At 52.0% G+C, this 19004-nt stretch overlaps 2 protein-coding genes and 1 pseudogene across 3 annotated transcripts; 2 read left to right on the plus strand and 1 right to left on the minus strand.

The window, feature by feature from the left end:
• Nucleotides 1-66: 66 nt before the first annotated feature.
• LOC110346044 (zinc finger and SCAN domain-containing protein 22-like) lies at nt 67-8649 on the plus strand (annotated as a pseudogene).
• A 3398-nt stretch (nt 8650-12047) lies between these two features.
• On the plus strand, nt 12048-12932 carry LOC101702057 (signal recognition particle 9 kDa protein). Its single transcript, XM_087200890.1, has one exon. The coding sequence runs from the start codon at nt 12049-12051 to the stop codon at nt 12472-12474; it is 426 nt and encodes a 141-aa protein (XP_087057016.1). The 5' UTR covers nt 12048; the 3' UTR covers nt 12475-12932.
• A 2841-nt stretch (nt 12933-15773) lies between these two features.
• A1bg (alpha-1-B glycoprotein) lies at nt 15774-18696 on the minus strand. Of its 2 annotated transcripts, none has more exons than XM_013066259.3 (8): nt 18548-18696; nt 18443-18478; nt 18078-18356; nt 17630-17902; nt 17204-17497; nt 16778-17074; nt 16029-16313; nt 15774-15876 (listed from the first exon to the last, which is right to left on the minus strand). In XM_013066259.3, exons 1-8 carry the CDS (start codon nt 18579-18581, stop codon nt 15869-15871), a joined length of 1506 nt encoding a protein of 501 aa, XP_012921713.2. In that variant the 5' UTR covers nt 18582-18696; the 3' UTR covers nt 15774-15868. The 2 variants fall into 2 exon arrangements, with proteins under 2 accessions (XP_012921713.2, XP_004866610.2); XM_004866553.4 differs by having other exon boundaries at nt 16029-16337.
• Between the last annotated feature and the right edge of the window lie 308 nt (nt 18697-19004).

Here is a 19004-nt window from a genome sequence, read left to right on the forward strand (position 1 = left end):
GAGCAGCACCGCGCGCCCCCAGAGCCCCCAGAACCGGCCGGTAGAGGCACCGGAGCGAGAGACCGAATGCCGGCCTGCGAGCGCGTCCAGTACGTCACCGACTGACAGACCCGGAGTGCCCGCGCGCGGCTGACGGAAAAATTGGTTGAGATTTTGTACTGGGTTCTGCGCACTGTGAGTGAGCAGGTGGGTGAAATTGACATTGAGATCTCACGCGTGCCTGAGACTCTGTGGGCCTGGCTGAGATGCCGACAGAAATGATAAGCGATTGTGGTGGGCTTACTGGGGGGGGGGGGGATGCCACGAGGACCTGTTTTTATTAGACTGATTACATTGAAATACTTTGTGTGCCTGGCTATGTTTGGGACATGACTGTCTCTGAGATAGCATGTGTATGGGTATTTTGAGATTTCATCAGGGAGACTAAATTTTGAGTGATCCACAGAGTTTCCGAAGTATATAACACATTTGTGCTTTTCTGTGTCTACAGCCAAACCTGGGTGACCAGTGGTCATCTAGTTATAGATATGTTCCCCAGTGTAAGCTTAAGTGTGGCAGGGGACTATGAAGTCATCAGAGTGGACATTTAATACATGTATGCTGTGTGCCAGGCCTGTGCTGGACATTTGTCATGGATCATCCTGTAACCTTATAGCCACCCTCTGAGATAGGTACTGATGTCAGGCTGGGTACAAACAAGAACTAGGAAATGAAAGAACCATCTTCAGCTGGATAAGCAACTGGATGAGCTTGGAGAACCTCAAGCTGATATATGTTCAGCACATCAAAGGTGGGCCAAGGAGCTGAGGGAAAATATTTGTGTGTGTGTGTGTGTGTGTGTGTGTGTGTGTGTGTGTCTAAGACCTTCACCAGGGATTTTAGGTGTTGCAGTACTGAGGGGGGAAAAAGAGACTTAGGGCAATGTGGGAATAGGACTTCATCTGCTACCAGGTGACTAGGATGGTTCTCTAAGAAGTGGCAGCTAAGGTGAGGCCTGGGCAATGAGGAGGAGTTAGATACAGAGATGTATTTCAGGAGAAGAAAACAGCAGGGGTAAAGGCCAAGGTGCGTGGAGGAAACAACAAGAGCAAGGTGACAAGGGCAGGGATTTAGCTCAGTGGCGCTGCACCCAGGTACCAAAAGAAGGATAGTTTCCCTGAGCAGAGACTGATGCAAGTAGACTGAGTGTCTGGTCTGGTACAAAAGAGAAGGTGAAAGATCAGAGCTGTATAAATGTACACCTGTTGGCCAGGCATGGTGGCGCACTCCTGTAATCCCAGCACTCAGGGGGCTGAAGCAGAAGGACCATAAATTTGAGGCCAGCCTCGGCTACAGAGTAAGTTCAAGGCCAACCTGAACTACATAGTAAGGTCCTGTCTTGAAAACAACAAACAGGGCCAGGGATTTAGCTCAGTGGTTCCGGGCCTACCTGGCAAGCCCAAGGACCGGAGTTCATCCCCGGTACCAAAACAAACAAACAAAAACAACAAACAATCAGGGTGTGGTGGTGCACACCTGTAATCTCAGTATTCGAAAGGCTGAGGCAGGAGGATCACTCCAAGTTTGAGGTGAGGCTGGGCTACATAATGACTTCAAGGCTAGCCTGAACTACATACACCCTGCCTCAAACAAACAAAAAATATATACCTGGGCAGCTTAGCAACTTAGTGAAACACTACCTCAAACTAAAAAGTAGAAGAAGGAGCTGGGGATGCAGCTCAGTGTAAAGAAAGGCCTTATGTTCAATGGCCAATACCACCAAAACAAAGAACTTTGTGAAGATCTAAAGAACCTGGAACCCTCACCCAGAGCTAATAGGAAGAAAAAACAGTACAGCAACTTTGAAGAACGTCCTGAGAGTAGTATTGCCCCTACCTCATTGGTTATCTGGAAGCATGTGTGGTATGTTTGTTATATGACTAGGGGAGGGGCTTACTGGTCTCCTTGGGTGGGAATGAGTCCTAAAGTCCTGTAGTACAAAGGAAATGTCCCCCTCTGAATTCAGTAGCTCTCAACTACAGATGAAATTGGAGTCTGAGAAGTAATTAATAGTGAACTAGAGGGCATGGCCATTTTAATGATCTTATATTCCCAAATTGTTTGCCAGAGATAATTACTTGCCCCCACTAGTAGTGAATGGAGGTGACTGCTCACCAGCCCGAGTAGCATTCATTGCTCATGGTTCTTCCAGAGTTTAGAAAGCTTGTGAGAGGCAGCCCTATGTGAAGAAAAGATGACATGACATCACATGCTTGAGTTCAAGCCCCAGCTCTGCACCAATTGACCAGATGACCCAAGGAGCTCATTTTCCCCAGCTTTTAAAATGGGAACAGTTGGGCCGGGGATTTAGCCCAGTGGAACTGTGCCTGTCTCACAAGTGCAAGGTCCGGAGTTCCATCCCTGGTACCAAAATTAAAAAATAAAATGGGAACAGTAATATTGACAAGGTGGTAGCACAGGTTGAATGTGTTAACAGAGGCAAAAAGCTAGTGTGGCCTAAAAATAAATACAAAGGGCTGGGGATGGGGATGTAGCTTAGTGGTAGAGGGCTTGCCTAGCATAGATTCAATCCAGAATACTTAAAAACAAAAAAATAGGGCCAGGGATTTAGCTTAGTGGCATCTCCCCTGCCTCAAAAGCGCAAGGTCCTGAGTTCAGTCCACAATTCCAAAAAAAAACTTACCAATACTTGTCATCTGTCTTTGTGTTTGTGTGTGTGGTACCAGGGATTGAACTCAGGACCTTACTCCTACAAGGCAGGTGAGGCACCACTGAGCTAAATCCCTGGCCCTCTGTCTTTTGATTATAGCCATACCAACAGGTATAAAGTTATATCCCAGCCCTTTTAAAATTTTCTTTTGAGACAGGGTCTCACTAAGTTGCTGAGTTACCCCAGCAGGGCTCAAACTTATGATCCTCCTGCCTCAGCCTCCCAGAATTCTACGGTTATAGGTGTATGCTCCCACCCCAGGGTTCATTGCAGTTTTAATTTGCACTTCCCTGGCAGCTAATGATGTTAAGCATCTTTTCATGTGTTTATTGGTATTTTATATATCTTCTTCAGAGAAATGTCTACAGAAATCTTTTGCCACCTTTTTTTCTTTTCTTTTGCTCACTTTTAAATGGGATTATTTGTCTTTTTGTTACAGAATTGTCCTGGCTACAGGTCCCTTATCAGATAAATGATTGGCCACTGTTTTCTCTCATTCCATGGGTTGCCTTTTCACTTTCTTAGTCATAGCCTTTTTTTTTTTTTTTTTTTTTTTTGGTACCGGGGATCAAACTCAGGACCTTTCTCTTGCAAGGAAGGCACCAGAACCAGTGAGCTAAATCCCCGGCCCCTCTTAGTCATAGCCTTTGAATCACAAAAGTTTCTTAATTTTAGTGAATGCCAGTTCATTCTATCTTTTATCATTTTTGTTTGTTTTGTTTTGGTACCAGGGATCAAACTCAGGACCTTGCACTATCTTTTATCATTTGTGCTTCTGGTGTCATACCTAAGAAGGCTTTGTGGGGTTTTTTCTTTTCTTTTCTTTCTTTTTTGGTACCTGGGATCAAACTTGGGTCCTTACACTTGGGGGCCAGGCGGCAGAACCACTGAGCTAAATCCCCAGCCCCTGCTTTGCATTATTTTTAAGTGTGCATGGAACAGTAACCAAAATTAACCACAGACAGGTTACAAACCAAGTCTCAGCAAATTTCAGAGGATTAAAATCTGACCAGTTTCTGACAACAACAAACTTAACTTAGAAATCAGTAACGAAAAAAAACCCTGGAAAATCCCCAATTGTTTAGAAATGAAGCGGCAGCATTAACCAACCTATAAGTAAGGAGGAAATCACAACAGCAATTAGAAAATATTTTGAACTAAGTTAAAGTGAAGATAGAACATATCACACTTGTGATGCACAGCTAAAACTATGTTTAGAGGAAAATATACAGCCTTAAATACACGCAGTAGAAAAGGGGAAAGGCTGAAAGTCAGCTATGAGTGTTAACCTCAGACAGTACAAAAAATTAGCAAATAAAGTACAGGGATGACAGTGTAGCTACCTGGGGAGTTACAAGTTTTAAATGCTCGGCATGAATGGGTGCTGCCTGATTACTGGTCATTGTATCTCTGAGGCGAGATGCAACTTCCAAGTCCTATGCTTGTGTGTGCCTTTCTCTGCAGCCATGCGGCCAAGGTTCCCATTCCAAGTGGTGGCAAAGCTCTGACACTTCTGCAGACACAGGCACCCCATGTCTCCCTGAGCACCACTGCCCAATGGCTGCCCCAGGTGTTTTCTGAGCCCAGTTCCCTGGGACCAGGACAGCTTCCTGCAAGTGAAGGTGGAAGAAAAAGAGGAAGCCAGCCTCTCCAAGGACCAAGACTCCACCCCTGGCCACACTGCCTAGCTCGAGGCTGTGCTTCCAGGGAGTCCACTATGAGGAGCTATCCAGCCCGAATGAAGCACCGGCCCAGCTCCGAGAGCTGTGCCTGCAGAGGCTGCGGCCTGAGTCCTGCTCCAAGGAGGAGACCCTGGAGCTGCTGGTGCTGGAGCAGTTCCTGGGCACACTGCCCCTCCCACCCACCCCAAGACCCAGGCCTGGGTCCGGGTCTAGTACCCCAAGAGTGGAGAAGAGGCTGCTGAGCTGGTGGAGGATCTGACTCAGATTCTGACTCAGGCTGAGTCGATCAGCAGCTGTTGACAGCACATGGGGCAGAGCCTGGGCTGCATGTGGAGGTACAGGACTGGTTCGGGGCCACTCACACACTCATTCTTGTGTCTGCACCTTAGCCAAACTCACATGGAAGCAGATGGATTGGTCTGTTTTACTGCAAGTGACTGAGATCCTAGCTCAAACTGGCTAAAGCAAAGAAAGTAAGGGGGCTCAGACATGGCCATATCCAGAAGAGAGATCACATGCCGCTACCATGCCTGTGTCTCTCTTTTTCTTGTTCTCCTTCTATTTCTCCACTGAGTTTTTCTGCATTAGCTTTACTTTTAAGTTAGATTCCCTCCCCAGAGTCCTGTGTTCACCTTTGACATCTGCTTATAGCTCCTTTCTTCAGTGATACGGGAAAGTAAAATCGAGGCAACAAGGAGGCAGACTTTAATTGGAAAGTTGATTATAAAAAAGAAGCAAAAATCGCTTCTCAGCCTTTGGCTAAGATCAACTGTAAAAAAGAAACAAAGCTGGCTGTCCCGTAGGCAGCCTCAGGAGAAATATCAAAGCTGGCTCTTCCAGGGGCCAGAGATTTAGCTCAGTGAACTGCTCCTGCCTCACAAGTGCAAGGTCCTGAGTTCGATCCCCAGTACAAAAAAAAAACTGGCTCTTCCATATGCAGAGAAGCACATAACAAAGGATCCGTTTCACTTTTCTGGGGTCTCAGTGGAATGTCATTAATGATTCATGAGTTTTTTCTGAAGGGATCTGGGGCCTCTGGACAGGGTGTAGGGTTTTTCTTTGGGGTTTTCATATTTTGGTGGTACTAGGGATTGAATCCAAGATCTACCTTTGCGCGAAGCTAAATCCACAGCCCTTTTATTTTTTATTTCTTGAAATGGGATCTAAGTTGTTAAGTTGTCTGGGCTGGTCCTGAACTTGGGATCCTCATGCCCCAGCCTCCCAGAGTGCTGGGATGACAGGCGTGCACTGCCATGCCTGGCCAGAGTGGAGTCTAGTTACTGTAAAAGCATGAGTTTGAACACGGCCCCAAATGTGTTCTGTCCCCCTCTGGGTGGAGATCTTATTACAGATGAGCAGTATAATGAAGGTGGAGGGAAGTTTAGGCTCAGTTCTGTCAGATCTGCCACCACATCCCACCTTTTCTCAGGGAGTACAGCAGCTTGCTCATTCAGTGAGCAGCTTGATATATTTCCTCCCTCTTGTTGCCCAGAGCTGCAGCTGCTTGCTCATTTCCTCTCAGGTTGCCACTTAGAAGTACTGCCAGTGCCCTTGTCTCACCTTCAGCCAGTCAACTCCTGGGGACTGACTGAGCGGGGGGCAGTTCCCCAAAGGAAACCCAGGATACGAGTACAGGGGAGACAGACACCAGGTGTCCCCATGCATCCTCTACTCAACCTGGGCCACCTCCAGCATCTGGGAAGACCAGACCAGACCTGTCCTGGGCTGAGGTGGGCGTTGCTACTCGGGACCACACAGGTGTCCCGGCCTGGGCTGAGTGGCATGCTGAGAAGATCAGCCAAGAAACAGTTCCAGGCAGGAAGTGAGGCCCCTCCCGAGGACGGGCAGATGGCAGGGTGGGCAGGCCAGGCTTCAGGGAGGTGTGTGCTGGACAGGACGTTCCTGAAGTTCAGATGGAGATAGGTCACCAAGGCCTGTAGATCCAAGCACTGCTGGGCCTCCTCCATGCCGTGTGACTCATGTCTCAGTTTATGTGTGGGTAAAAGGCATTTTGTAATCAAAACCTCCCAATCTTGGGAATTATAAAAGAGGTGAGAGCCACACAGTTCCTGACATATGCCTGGTACCGTATCCTTGAGAAACAGGCCTTTCGGGGAGAGACCAGCTGGGTCCCTCCTGGGCTCAGGCAGGCATCTGGGGGCCAGGAAGGACAGGGAACAAGTGGTCCCTTCCACCTGTGAGGTTGGCAGAGGCTTCAAAAAAAGGCAAAGTTGTGCTAGGAGGATGAAGAAAAGCTGCAGTCCAGGCAGAGGGAGCTGGGGGTGGGGGCGCTTAACGTAGTGATTCGGACCAGTGCCTTCTGGGAAGAGCAGATGCAGACCAGAGAAAGGGCCCAAGGGTGTCTGAGGGGCTACGGGGGAGCAAGGCCCGCAGAGGACTAATCTCATAAAGGGCCTCAGCCGTGCTGGGCTGACCATGTGGTCTCATAGCCACAGTCACCGCTCAGTGGGGCCTCAGTTTCCCCAGGTGAGTGGTTCCTTTAGAAGCAGAGAGGAGGTGGTGGGAGTTGCACACTGCCCTTTGAGTCTGGCGTTCAGCAGGAGTCTGATAAGAGCCCAAGAAGTCGAGTGGTATCACGTCTTACAGATGGAACAATAGGCACAAAGGCAGGATTGTGCCAAGATCCACAGCATAGCCTGGTGGTTGGACCCTGGCTTTGGGACAACTTCCCTTCCTCTCCTACACCCTCCTGGCATCCACTGTGTAGCCAGATCACATGTCCTCAGCTGCTCTGTGCACCCAGACCCCATGTCCAGCTTCCCCTCAGCCATGCTCCACCTTCACAGTGCTTCACACAGCGTGGTCTTGGGGCCTCCGAAGAGGCCGCCTGGGTAGCTCACCCGCCCTTCCCATCAGCAGGTGTCTACTGGGCTTCTGTGGCGACAGATTTCACCAGCACAGGCATCTGGAGCAATTCCCTTGTTCCCCCAGTACTCACTGGGCCCAGAGGCAGGTGCTGAGTGTAAAGGACAGTGCCACCCTCCCAGAGCTGGGTCCCTGGCCAGGGGGGCAGAGCCAGCAGAGTCCAAGACTCCCTCTTGCTCCCCTGGATCAGTCTCACCAGAGGGTTTGTCCTGCCAACACTTAGGCCAAGCACAAGAGCCTTACAGGACCAAGGGAAACTTCGGAACCTGTGATGCAGCTTGGCACTGTGGGAGGACAGCCCACACCCTTCTGTTGTCCAAGATACCCAGTCAGAAACTTCCCTTTGGAAATGAGGCTGTCTCAGGGGTGGCCCACGTCCCTCCTTACAGAGAGAGGGGCCTGGCCTGGTGTGGCAAGAGTGGCGACACCACATCTGCAATTGTTTCAGAGTGGGAGACAGGCACAGACCTTGCTGAGATGGGCTTCAAGCAGAGCCACGTGAAAGAGCCAGGGCGGTTGGATGTGGCCACAGACATGGACTCCTTCATGGGACAGGCTGCCCTAGCACCCGCCTTTGCCACCACAGGTGAGCCTGAGGCTATCCTGCAGGAGATCCAGGCACAGTCTGTCATCCAGCAGATGGATTTCAGGGAACCTCTGGGGCCTCAGCAGGATGCCTCCAAGACTGGCCCACCCTCGAGTTTGCTGCCTCAGGAAACAGTTCAGGCACATAGCCAATCCTTGCCTCCCAGCAGCAGCCTCCTTAGAGGACAGATTCTGTCCCTTGGATCATCATGGGACAGGGCCTCCCTATGCCTCCTTTGGGAAAAAGGCCTCTGGGTGTGGCCAGTGTTGGAGAATGTTCAGAGTGATGCAGCCCTTGAGGCCCACACGAAGAGCCACTCCCAGAAGACACTGAGTGCCTGTGGTGACTGCAGCAAGGGCTTCAGCCACATCACCCACCTCGCGCAGCACGCGTGCGTGCATACAGAGGAGCAGCTGTACACCTGTGAAGAGTGACGCAAGGTCTTCAGCCAGATGTTGCACATCACGCAGCACCAGTGTCCCTACTGGTGTGATGCCTGCGGGAGGCCCTTCAGGGACTGCTCAGCCCTGATCCAGCACCTGAGGACCCAGTCTGGGCAGAAGCCCTATAGGTGTGCATGGTGTCCCAAGGCCTTCACATGTAGCTCCTCCCTCATGGAGCATCAGAGGACCCACGCCGGGGAGAAGCCCTGCAAGTGCAGCAGCTGTGGGAAGCCCTTCAGCCGCAGCTCAGCCCTCACCATGCCCTGTGCATCCACACCATCCTGCAGTGACCGTGGCCCTGTGGCCCTGAGTTCCAAGGGCCAAGAACTGGATGGTTACTGACCAGGTGCCTGGGGTCAGGCAGCACTCGAGCTCTGAGAACCCCTACCCAAGCCTGCCAGGGAGGCCTCAACAGGATCCTGCTGCCCTCCCTGCCCTATGCAGCCTAGTCACTGAGCCGGGGTTTGGACTGGTTCTCAGGCCAGTCCAAGGGAAGCAGTTGTCCACCCGGTCTCCCGGGCCGGGATGCTGCAGCAGGGAGACTCCAGCCTCCTTTTCTCCACTGGCTCCTCTGCTGCGTGGTCCAGAGGGACACCCACCCAGCCCTCTCTGTGCCTTCATACTCTTGCCACATGCTTCTGTGGTGCAGCTTGACATGGGCCCAACAGCTGTCCACCTCCCTCTCACCTTCCACACCCGTCGTGGAGAGGTGCATCTCTGAGCCATCCCCCACTCCCTCCCACCCCTCTAGGAGCCCTTGTTGGCTCCTGCCAGCATTACACTATAGCAGGGAGCTTCTTCCTCCAGGGTCTCCATTGCGTGTGTCACCATCTACTGCAGAGCCTGACAGGGTAGAGGATGCCATGATACACTCTGCCATGAGCCCTGTGCAGCCTCTTCAGCTGTCCTGAGGTGTGCGCAAGTCGAGTGTGTGTGTGCATTGTGGGGAAGGTGGTTTCCGAGTGCTGCCCTGGGCCAGACCAGACCCCTTACTGGCTTCCCACTGGCTCATGACTGGGCCACCTTGCATACAGCAGCCATGAGGAACCACTCTGGTTCCTGAAGAAGCTAACTTCCTCCACCTGCCGGAGTAGCTGTCCTCTTTCCTCCAAATGGCCCTCTCCAGAGAAGCCTCCCCACCTCCTTGAGCAGACTTCGGCTGGCCTCTGCTCCCAGGGTGCCCTGAACATCTCTCTCACACCTGCAGTTGCGGCACTTTACTTCCTCCAGAGTGCACTCTGTGCTTCCCAAGGGCACCGCGGGATCCCCAGAGCTCAGGTCTCGGTCTCTGTCAGCAGTGTGCAGGATGTGATGTCCTGGTTGTGTGTGACTGCTGCCTTCCCTGGGCAGACACCCTGCTCTGCCTCCTCTGTCCTCACACGGACTGACATCTATGTGGCCCCACTATAGGCCACACAAGGCAACAGCCCCAGTGCCCAATGGGCCTGGTGGCCATGGCCTTGACATGGCAGCTGTACTAAGTCTTCCCTTCCTAGGACCAAGCTGGAGCCCTGGACCCACTGGTTACCCATTTTCTGCCAGCTTCCCTGTTCTTCCCTCACAGCTCTGCAGTCCTGTCCCTCTTCCAGTGCCCATTCTGTAGCTGATGTCACAGCTTCTGCCTCATCTGTCAGGGTGCCTGTCTTCATACCTCTGCTCTGACAACCCTACCATTCTGTCAGGTGGTGAACCAGCCACAATCACCTTCAGCCTCTGCTTATCTCCCTGGATTGTGGACAGAGACAGACTGAGGAGAGGTTCAAAACAGGAAGGCGAGACCTGGAGAGACAAGACCTCACTTCCGTATCACTGAGTCTCAGACACAGGCAGAGCTGGCCACACAGTGCAGCAGAGGCTGAGACAGCCGACCAAGACAGGGAGGACTCGAGACTGTGTACATTGCTGATGAAATGGTGACAAGCCTGCTGCAGACTCCTCGGAACAGGAGCAGCTGCAGATGCCTACACCCCAAGGGCTGCTGTGGGCCTCAGACAATGACTTCCCTGACTCCCAGTGATGTCTTCAACTATAAAGCAGAGAGACGAGACCTACGTCATGCAAAGCTCTGATTGTGGCCTTCAGCTCCCTTCTCTTTGCTGCCCATGCACTCAGTCTCCATGCCCAATGCTGTGTCTCCCCACCCACTGTGCTGTGAGGTGACTAAGGGAGAAAGACAAGCCAGAGGGTACAGCCAGTCTGCCAAGTAATGTACAGACCGCCTCATTTGCTCCTAACCCAGCACCAGGGCCAGTACAACCATCCCGGTTTTAAGAGCCAGAGATGCAGGTCAGGGAGTAGCTGACTGGGCAGGGTCACAGCCCAGGGCCAGAGCATGGTGTGAGCACCCCAAGCACACACGAGCTCCAATAAATGGACCATACATCAACGCAGAAGACCGGTACGAGCCACTGAATTTCGCTTACATCAGCCACATGTTCTTTAGACAAAGATAGGGTAAAACTGAAGATAGAGAAATAGAAAACCATATACAAAGTGAGTATGAAGCTGCTGAAAGCCAGTGGAGAAAAAGAAGTAGGAAAGCATTACAAGGGTCACAGGGTCAGTCTATAGATTATATATTTGCAGGGGTGCTGGGGATCAAACCCAGGCTTCACACTAGGCTACATCTCCAGCCCTTTTCACTTTTTCTTTTTCTTTTTTTTTGGTACCAGGGATCAAACTCAGGTCCTTGTGCTTGCGAGGCAGGCGCCGGAACCACTGAGCTAAATCCCCGGCCCCTGCTTTTTCTTTTTTAACATTCACTGTAGGGAACTGGTACATGCACATAAAACATTTCAATTATTTCCCCCTTCCCTGCACACCCCTTTTATTCTTCCAGCATCAGGTTCACTTATTCATTTATTTATAATTAACCTTATAAAGTTATTATATATGCAGATTGAAAACCAGACTAATAGGCCAAAGAATATAGAAAACATGTAAAACAATTGTACTAAGTGAAGATACACTTTTAGATACATTCAATGCACTTTTAGATGCATTGTCTTACAAACAGGAAGTCCCTGATTTACTTAAGGAACATCTGAGTTGTGAACTTTCACAGATCCATGTCGGACTCACAAGTGACTATGACTTGTAAATCAGGGAGGGCTTTTTTTCCTCTTTTTCCTATCGTCTGTCTTTTATTTCATACTTTATATATAGATTTTCATATAAGAGAAACCATGTGGTATTTGAGCTTGTGTGCTCTCTTATTTTGAGGAAAGGTCTTACTAAGTTGCCTGGCTGGGTTTGAACTTCTGATGCTCCTGCCTTAGCTTCCCAGAGTGCTGGGATTACAGGCCTGCACCATCACACCCAGCTAGCTTTTTTCCTTTTTCAAGAGAGAATCTTCAGCCCATGCACAAAAAAAAAAAAAAAAAGAGCGAGAGAAAATCTTGCTGTGTTGCTTCAGCTAGTCTCAAACTCCTGGACTCAAGTGACCCTTGCCCCAGTCTCCTGGTAGTCACTATATTGTTACAAAAGAAGCAGTCCATTAGGAAAATGCTCATTTGAAAGCAGACATGTCATAAGAGCCTCATGGAACACAATCACAATAAGAAACTGATGAAACCTTGCGTGTTCTCGGATATGCTACCTTATTCTTTATGATGATAGCAGAAAAAAAAATGAAATAATGAAGGCTGGGAGTGTAGTGCAGTGGTAGGGCATTCACCCTGGGTTTGACCCCAGCACCACACAAAAGAAAGACAAGTCCACAACCTCTCCGCACCCGCCCGCATGGCCACCCGGCTCGGCTCGGCAACATCCCTCACGCCTATTGGTCGAGCGCGGCCTGCCCATCCAAAGGGGAGAGGGTTGTTACCGGAGACGCCGCCGTCTTCGGGCTGTCGGCGGTTGGTGGGCGGGCAGCCGAGAGCCCGCGTCCAGGCCGAGATGTCGCAGTGCCAGACCTGGGAGGAGTTCAGCCGCGCGGCCGAGAAGCTCTACCTTGCGGACCCGAGGAAAGCACGGGTGGTTCTCAAATATAGGCACCCTGATGGGAATTTGTGTATTAAAGTAACAGATGATTTAGTTTGTTTGGTGTACAGAACAGATCAAGCTCAAGATGTGAAGAAGATTGAGAAGTTCCACAGTCAGCTGATGCGATTTAGGGTAGCCAAGGCGTCCCGCAGTGTTACTATGGAAACAGACAGTATGAAATGAAGATTGTTTGTAGGAAGTAAATATCTTTTGAAATTGAGAAAGCATTGGGACAGAAAATACTTTATGTGAAGTGGGCTATTCAAAAGCCAAGAGGTCATTTTTTTGTATTTCCTTTTTTTTTTTGGTACCAGGGATCAAACTCAGGACCTTGTGCTTGCGAGGCAGGCACCGGAACCACTGAGATAAATCCCCAGCCTGTATTTTCTTTTTAATGTTTATCTTAGAGCTGTGGAATATAAGTGCTTTCAGTTAGAGAACTATCATTTATTTTTTGGAAATTGAACAAGAAATGCATCTATCTTAGAAACTTGCAGAAACTAACTGATGTTGGGCAGAATGATGTATAAGTATTTCTCTGGTAAATATGTGTCAGTAATTTTAGAATGAAATACGAAGAAGAGCCAGTTCTTAAATTTAGTTCATCTGCCTTTAAGAGAAAATTAAATGTAATCATTTTAGTGGATTGTCATATTTCTTTGGAGCATAAACTTGCACTGTTGATAACCAATAAATATATATGATAAATGGAATTAACTGAAAAAAGAAAGAAAGAAAGAAAGAAAGAAAGAAAGAAAGAAAGAAAGAAAGAAAGAAAATGTCTGGAAGCTTAAATTTGGCAAAAGATGTAAAACAGGTTCAGAAAGCTCAATGAGCCTAAAAACAGCGTAATCTCAACTCCATGCTCAGACACATCATAACCTGCTGAAAACTAAAACAAATTTTAAAACTTTGAAAACAGCCCAAGAGAAACAGTGCATTACATTAAGTGGACAAAATAAAAGATCATAGGTTTCTTATTAGAAACCCTGGATCCAGGAAAGCAAAGAAAAAACATTTTAAATTCTTGGAAGAAAAAAAATACTGCCAGCCTAGAATTCTACATCAGTTAAAATATCCTTCAAGGCCGGGATTTAGCTCAGTGGTTCCAGCACCTGCTGTGCAAGAGCAAGGTCCTGAGTTCGATCTCTGGTACCAAAAAAAAAAAAAACAACTCTTCAAGGTTGATGTGGTGGCACATTCTTGTAATCCCAGCACTTGGGAGGCTGAGGCAGGAGGAATACCCTGAGTTTGAGGTCAGCCTGGGCAACATAGTGAGACCCTGTCTCAAACAAACAAACAAAAACAATAGGGAAAGATACACAGTACAAGAGAAAAGCCAATGAAAGAATGCTGAGGTGGCTATGTTAACATCATACCAAGTCAGGCCAGAGATTTAGCCCACTGGTTCCACACCCTGCTTCGCAAGTGCAAAGTCCCGAGTTCAATCCCCAGTACCAAAAAAAAAAAACAAAACTAAAGAAAACATCATACCAAGTAGACTACAGAACAAAGGAAATAACCAGCAATAAAGCGGGGCATTATAAACCAGGCATGATGGCATACCTGCTATCCCAGCACTTGGGAGACCCAGGCAGCAGGACTGCAAGTTTGACCCCAGCCTGAACAACTCAGTGAGGCCATGTCTCAAAATGTGGCTCAGTGTAAAAGCCCCAGGTCCAATCCCGTTATACACACCAAAAATAAAAATTGATAGAGATGATGAGATAATAGGAAAAAAGGTAATAAAACAGTAAGACTAACCCCAAAACTGGTTCTTTAAAAAGCTAAATATTGATAGACCTCTTTCCAGACTGATATTTTAAAAGTGAGAAGGAAAATGGGCATGGTGATGTGTGCCTGTGATCCCAACACTTGGGAGGCTGAGGCAGGATTGCCCTGAGTTCAAGGCCAGCCTGAACTACATAGCAACACCCTATCTCAAAAATGTAAAAAGTGAGGAGGAACAAATTACAGGTTGAGCATTCCAAACTCTGAAATCTGAAATGCTCCAAAATATTTGACTTTCTGAAGATTCTATTTCTTACCTCCTATGATGAGTTGCAATCAAAATGCAGGGACCAGGGCCAGGGATTTAGCTCAGCCACCTGCTGCGCAAGCGCAAGGACCCTAGTTCAATCCCCAGTACCAAAAAAGAAAAATGCTGGGACCCTAAAAATACCAAAGCCCAAAGCGTAAGACCAGCTTTGGGCTGTATTTATGAGGCTCATGGGAAGCATAAGTGAATTCCACACTCAGACTTGGGTCCCCTCCCCATGATACCTCATTATGCACATGTTCCAAAATCTGAAATCCAAGGCCATATCTGGTGCCAAGCATTTTGGATAAGGGGTACTCAGCCTGTACCAAGAATGAAACAGGCTGTAACACTACACAGACATTTAGATGGAAACATTGAACATCCCTATACAATTAAAACCAACAACCTAGATGAAGTCCATTGTCTCCCTGAAAGCCAGAAACTACTAAAATTAACCAAAGGAAAAGTGAAAAACCTAAACGAGCCTGTATCAATTATATCAGTTAAAGAAGTTGAATTTATAATTTTAAATGTTCTCCAAAAAGTAGGATTTTTCTTCATTTTTGAGGTGCTGGGGAGCCCAGGGCCCTGCATCTGCTAAGCATGCACTCTACTACTGATCTACATCTCTAAGTGAAACACTATGAAAAAGGAAACTACAGGCCCTGGAAAATTAAATCAGAAGTAAATAGAAGAAAAGGAATGATTGATACGAACACAGACCTACAGAACAGAAAACAGGCAATGGGAAAAAAATGAACATAGCCAAACCTAGTGCTTGGAAAAGATTTTTAAAACTGATAGCAATGAGGAGGGATATCCTAGAATCATGCATTGAAGAGGTGGCATCATTATAGACTTGGAGGACATTAAACAAATACAGGAGTATTAGCCAGGCATGGTGGTGCACGTACTCCTAGCACTCTGGGAGGCTGAGACCAGAGCACTGGCAATTCTGGCGCAGTCTAGGCAATTTAGTGACTCAGCCAGACATCTCAAAATAACATAAAATAGGACTGGGAATGCAGCTCAGAGTGAAGGCCCTAGGTTCAATTAATCCCGTAACCTTGAAAAACACTTTGTTGCCTATTGGTTGGCAGTGCTGACACACATGTGGCGTGCAGGGACCTCAAGGAGCAGGTAGACACAAAGCTGAGGCGGCCCGGCCCTTCCACAACGCCAGGCTCCAGTGGGGAGACCTGGCCCAGCTGCACCCCCACCTCCTGCAGCCTGACCCCCCTGGTGTGGGAGCTGATGAGGTGGGGGCCGCAGCTCCCCCCAGCTTGCTGAGGACTGGACAGGGAGTGAGACGAAGCTTGAGGGGCTTGGGGGAAGGGTCTGCATAAGGGGTCCGAGGAGCCAGCCCTCTGCCTGACACAGGGGCCCCACTCTCAGGACAGGGCCTCAGCCAGGCTCTGCCCCGACGGAAGACACATTTGAACAGTCTTTGCCGGCGTTTATTGACTCCTGGGAGGAAGGGGGAACCGGAAAGCCCACGTTTCCCAAGGGTACCACACACCCTGGGTCACGGGCGGCTCAGCTTCCTAGACAAATGAGACAAGAGGAGTGCGGGGGGGTCCTGGGCCTTCTCCCCCCGGGGACCCCACAGGAAGGGGCTTGGTCCACAGGCGCCCACGACCCCACCTCCGTCCTGCATGGGCCAGTACTGCTCGGGCCTAGAAAGGCAAACCCTCACCTGCCACCTGGAGCTCCACCGGGTCACTCCAAGGCGACTCGAAGGCCACGGGTCCCCATGCGCGGTAGCGACAGCTGTAGTTGCCCGCATGCCCGGACCCAGCGGCGGTCAGCACCAGGTCGGCAGCGGCGCTCGCGGAGCTGGCGCTCACCACGGCCTCCTCCTCGCCCGCACGCAGCAGCTCGAAGACCACGCCGGGCACGGAGCCCTCACAGCGCAGGACGGCGTCGCGGCCCGGGGTCACCGGCGGCCCCAAGACCCGGAGCCGCGGCGCGGGCGGAGGCCCTGGGCAGGGTGGGACGGGGTCACCTGCAGGCCTCCATGGACATCGGGTGTAAGAGCCCACCAAGGAACGGCGTGCAGGGCTGGGCACTGCACCACGTCCGGAGGCCGCCGAGGCGCGCGCCGCTTGGGCCAGGACGTGATCCCCGGTATGTGAAACCACGTTAACGCGCGAGGGTGGGGCCAGGGCCGCAGTACGACCACGCGGACACACGTACAGCACAGGGGAACTGAAGCACCGGCTGGCGAAAAGCCGTCAGGGATTTAAACAGGATAACCTGAGCCCAGCCCCATGCTGTGCGCGTGTGCGTGCGGTCCTGGGGCAGGAACCCAGGGCCTTCGCCCAGAGCTGCATCCCCAGCCCTTGTTTATTTTTAACTCCAGACCTAAGCTGCCTAGGTTTGGCTCCAACCTACGACCCTCTTGCCTCAGCCTCCCGGAAGCGCAGGCAGCCCTGCCCCGCTCACCGTCCACCCGCAGCTGCAGGCGAGCGCTGGGCGCGGAGCCCACGAAGGGAAGCTCAGGGTCCACGTAGATGCAGCTGTAATTGGCCGAGTCCGCCACAGAGACGTCGCGCAGCTCGAACTCCGCCTCGGCATGAGCAGGCCGCAGCAGGGCCAGCAGCCGGCGCCCACGCGCGTCCTCGCGCTCCAGCGCCACGAGCAGCCCGAGCCTGGGCGTGCGGCAGCGCAGGCGCAGTAGGGAGCCGGGCACGGGGCGCGGGCCGGCAGGGTCGGCACTGAGGTCGGGCGCAGGTAGCGACCCTGCGGGAGAGGGGCCTGAGCGGGCGCGGGGCGCGGGACTTGCCCGACGCTTCGGAACCTGCTCATCTACGGAGCCAGGCCGGGAGGCCGAGGCAGGGGGGTCCCAGTTCCGGCCCCGCCGCAGCTCACCGTCGCTGCGCACCAGCTGCACAGGCGCGCTGTCAGCCGACCAGGCCACTTCCGCGCGGAGAGGCCGGTAGCGGCAGGTATAGGGGCCGCCGTCGGCCTCGGCCCAGTTCAGGCCAAGAAAGACGCGGTCGGGGCTGGTGCTGCTCATGGGCACCCGCAGGGCCTCCCCGCGCCGCCGCAGCTCGAAGTCCGCGCTGCTCACGGGCGCCACACACTGCAAGGATGCGCGCTCGCCGGGGCGCAGAACCCTCGCGTCCTCGCCCCTGAACTCCAGCGCCGGCGGCGGGGGCACGGCTGCGAGATGGGGACAGGGCGGCGGCTGGGACGGAGCCCAGGGCAGGCACTGCGACCGGTCCAGAGAGGGGCAGCCGCAGCCAGGCCTGGTCCAGGCCCTTCCTCCCCTCCTCGGGGAGCCTCTGCACTCACCTAGCTCCTCGATGGTCACCGTGTCGCTGGGCACAGAGAGGCTCCCCGCAGCATGGGTCTGGTAGCTGCAGCTGTAGTTGCCAGCCCGGTGGACCGGGAAAGTGGCTTCTCCGTCCTCTCCGCCCTCGGCCACCACAGGAGATGCCTGGTCACCTTCTCGCCTTAGCAGGAAGGTCGCACTGTGCCAGGCCGCACGGCACCGCAGGGTGGAGTTCAGGCCGGGTGTTATCCAGGACACCGGCTCAGCCGAGAGCCGGGGCGGGGGCAAGGGCTCTGCGGAGGGGCAGGCTCAGGAGGGTGGCTTGGCCGAGCTGGACGCCATGCTCAACATGGGCGGGGCAGGAGACGGGCACGGGGCACATGGTGCACCCGGCCCCATCGGATAGATGGGGAAACTGAGGCTAGGGTGCTGGGCCATGCGAGGGCGGCCCCCCGTTGCCTTGCTCACCTGTGCCCGTCACCTCCACGAGGCCGCTCAGCTGGGTCCACCCCGAACCCAGACCGGCGCGGCAGTGGTAGAGGCCCCGGTTGTCCCTGGTCACCTCACCCAGCACAAACTGGTGGGCAATGGCGGGGAAGTCAAGGCGCACGTGCTCCAGGGCCACCCCGTCCTTGAGCAGCTGGAACTCCAGGGTCGCCAGGCGCGCGCGGCAGGTCAGCTGCAGCTGGGCCCAGGGCTTCAGCGGCAAGGCCGACTCTGCACAGAGGCTGGGCCGGGTTTCAACCACTGTGGATGAAGGAACCGGGGGTCAGCTCGGAGCGAAGCGGCGGGGACCCGGCCTTCCCTGGCCCTGGGCCCGGCCCTGGACTCACTTGTGGCCGCCTCGCTCGCTGGGCCCAGGGTGAGACCTGTGGAGACAGTGTCAATGGTGAGGCCCTGGCCACACTGCTGCCCCAGGAGCACCCCGGATGTCTCACCCCAGAGCAGCAGGAAGCCCACAGGAGCAGCCATGGCGCCAACCCTCGCTCCACTGTGGCTGGTGCCTGGGTACTGTCTGTAGGGCAGGCAACCTGAGACACTGACCTCCCCTGTTTATCCTTCCCGGACACTGGAGGCAGCAGTGACACGGGGACAAAGGGTGAACCTGCCAGCCCAGTTTGGGAGACTCAGCAGGAATGGTAATCAATAATAATGGATCATTAACACACTAAATTAATAGAACATAATGAAAAAAGAGAGGTGGCATATGCCTGTCTTCGCAGCTACTTGGGATGCTGATGCAGGAGAATGGCAAATTTGAGCCCAGCCTGGGCAACTTAGCAAGATCCTGTGTCAAAATGAAATCCACAAAGAGTTGAGGATGTGGCTGAGAGGTGGAGTGCTTGCCTAGTGTGTGCAGGGCCCTAGGTTCATACCCCTGCATCAGAAGAGGGA

The sequence above is a fragment of the Heterocephalus glaber genome, unplaced genomic scaffold, assembly GCF_053883595.1.
Source record: "Heterocephalus glaber isolate CG9 unplaced genomic scaffold, H.glaber_assembly_v1.0 deba00001745, whole genome shotgun sequence".
Classification (NCBI taxonomy): Eukaryota; Metazoa; Chordata; class Mammalia; order Rodentia; family Bathyergidae; genus Heterocephalus; species Heterocephalus glaber.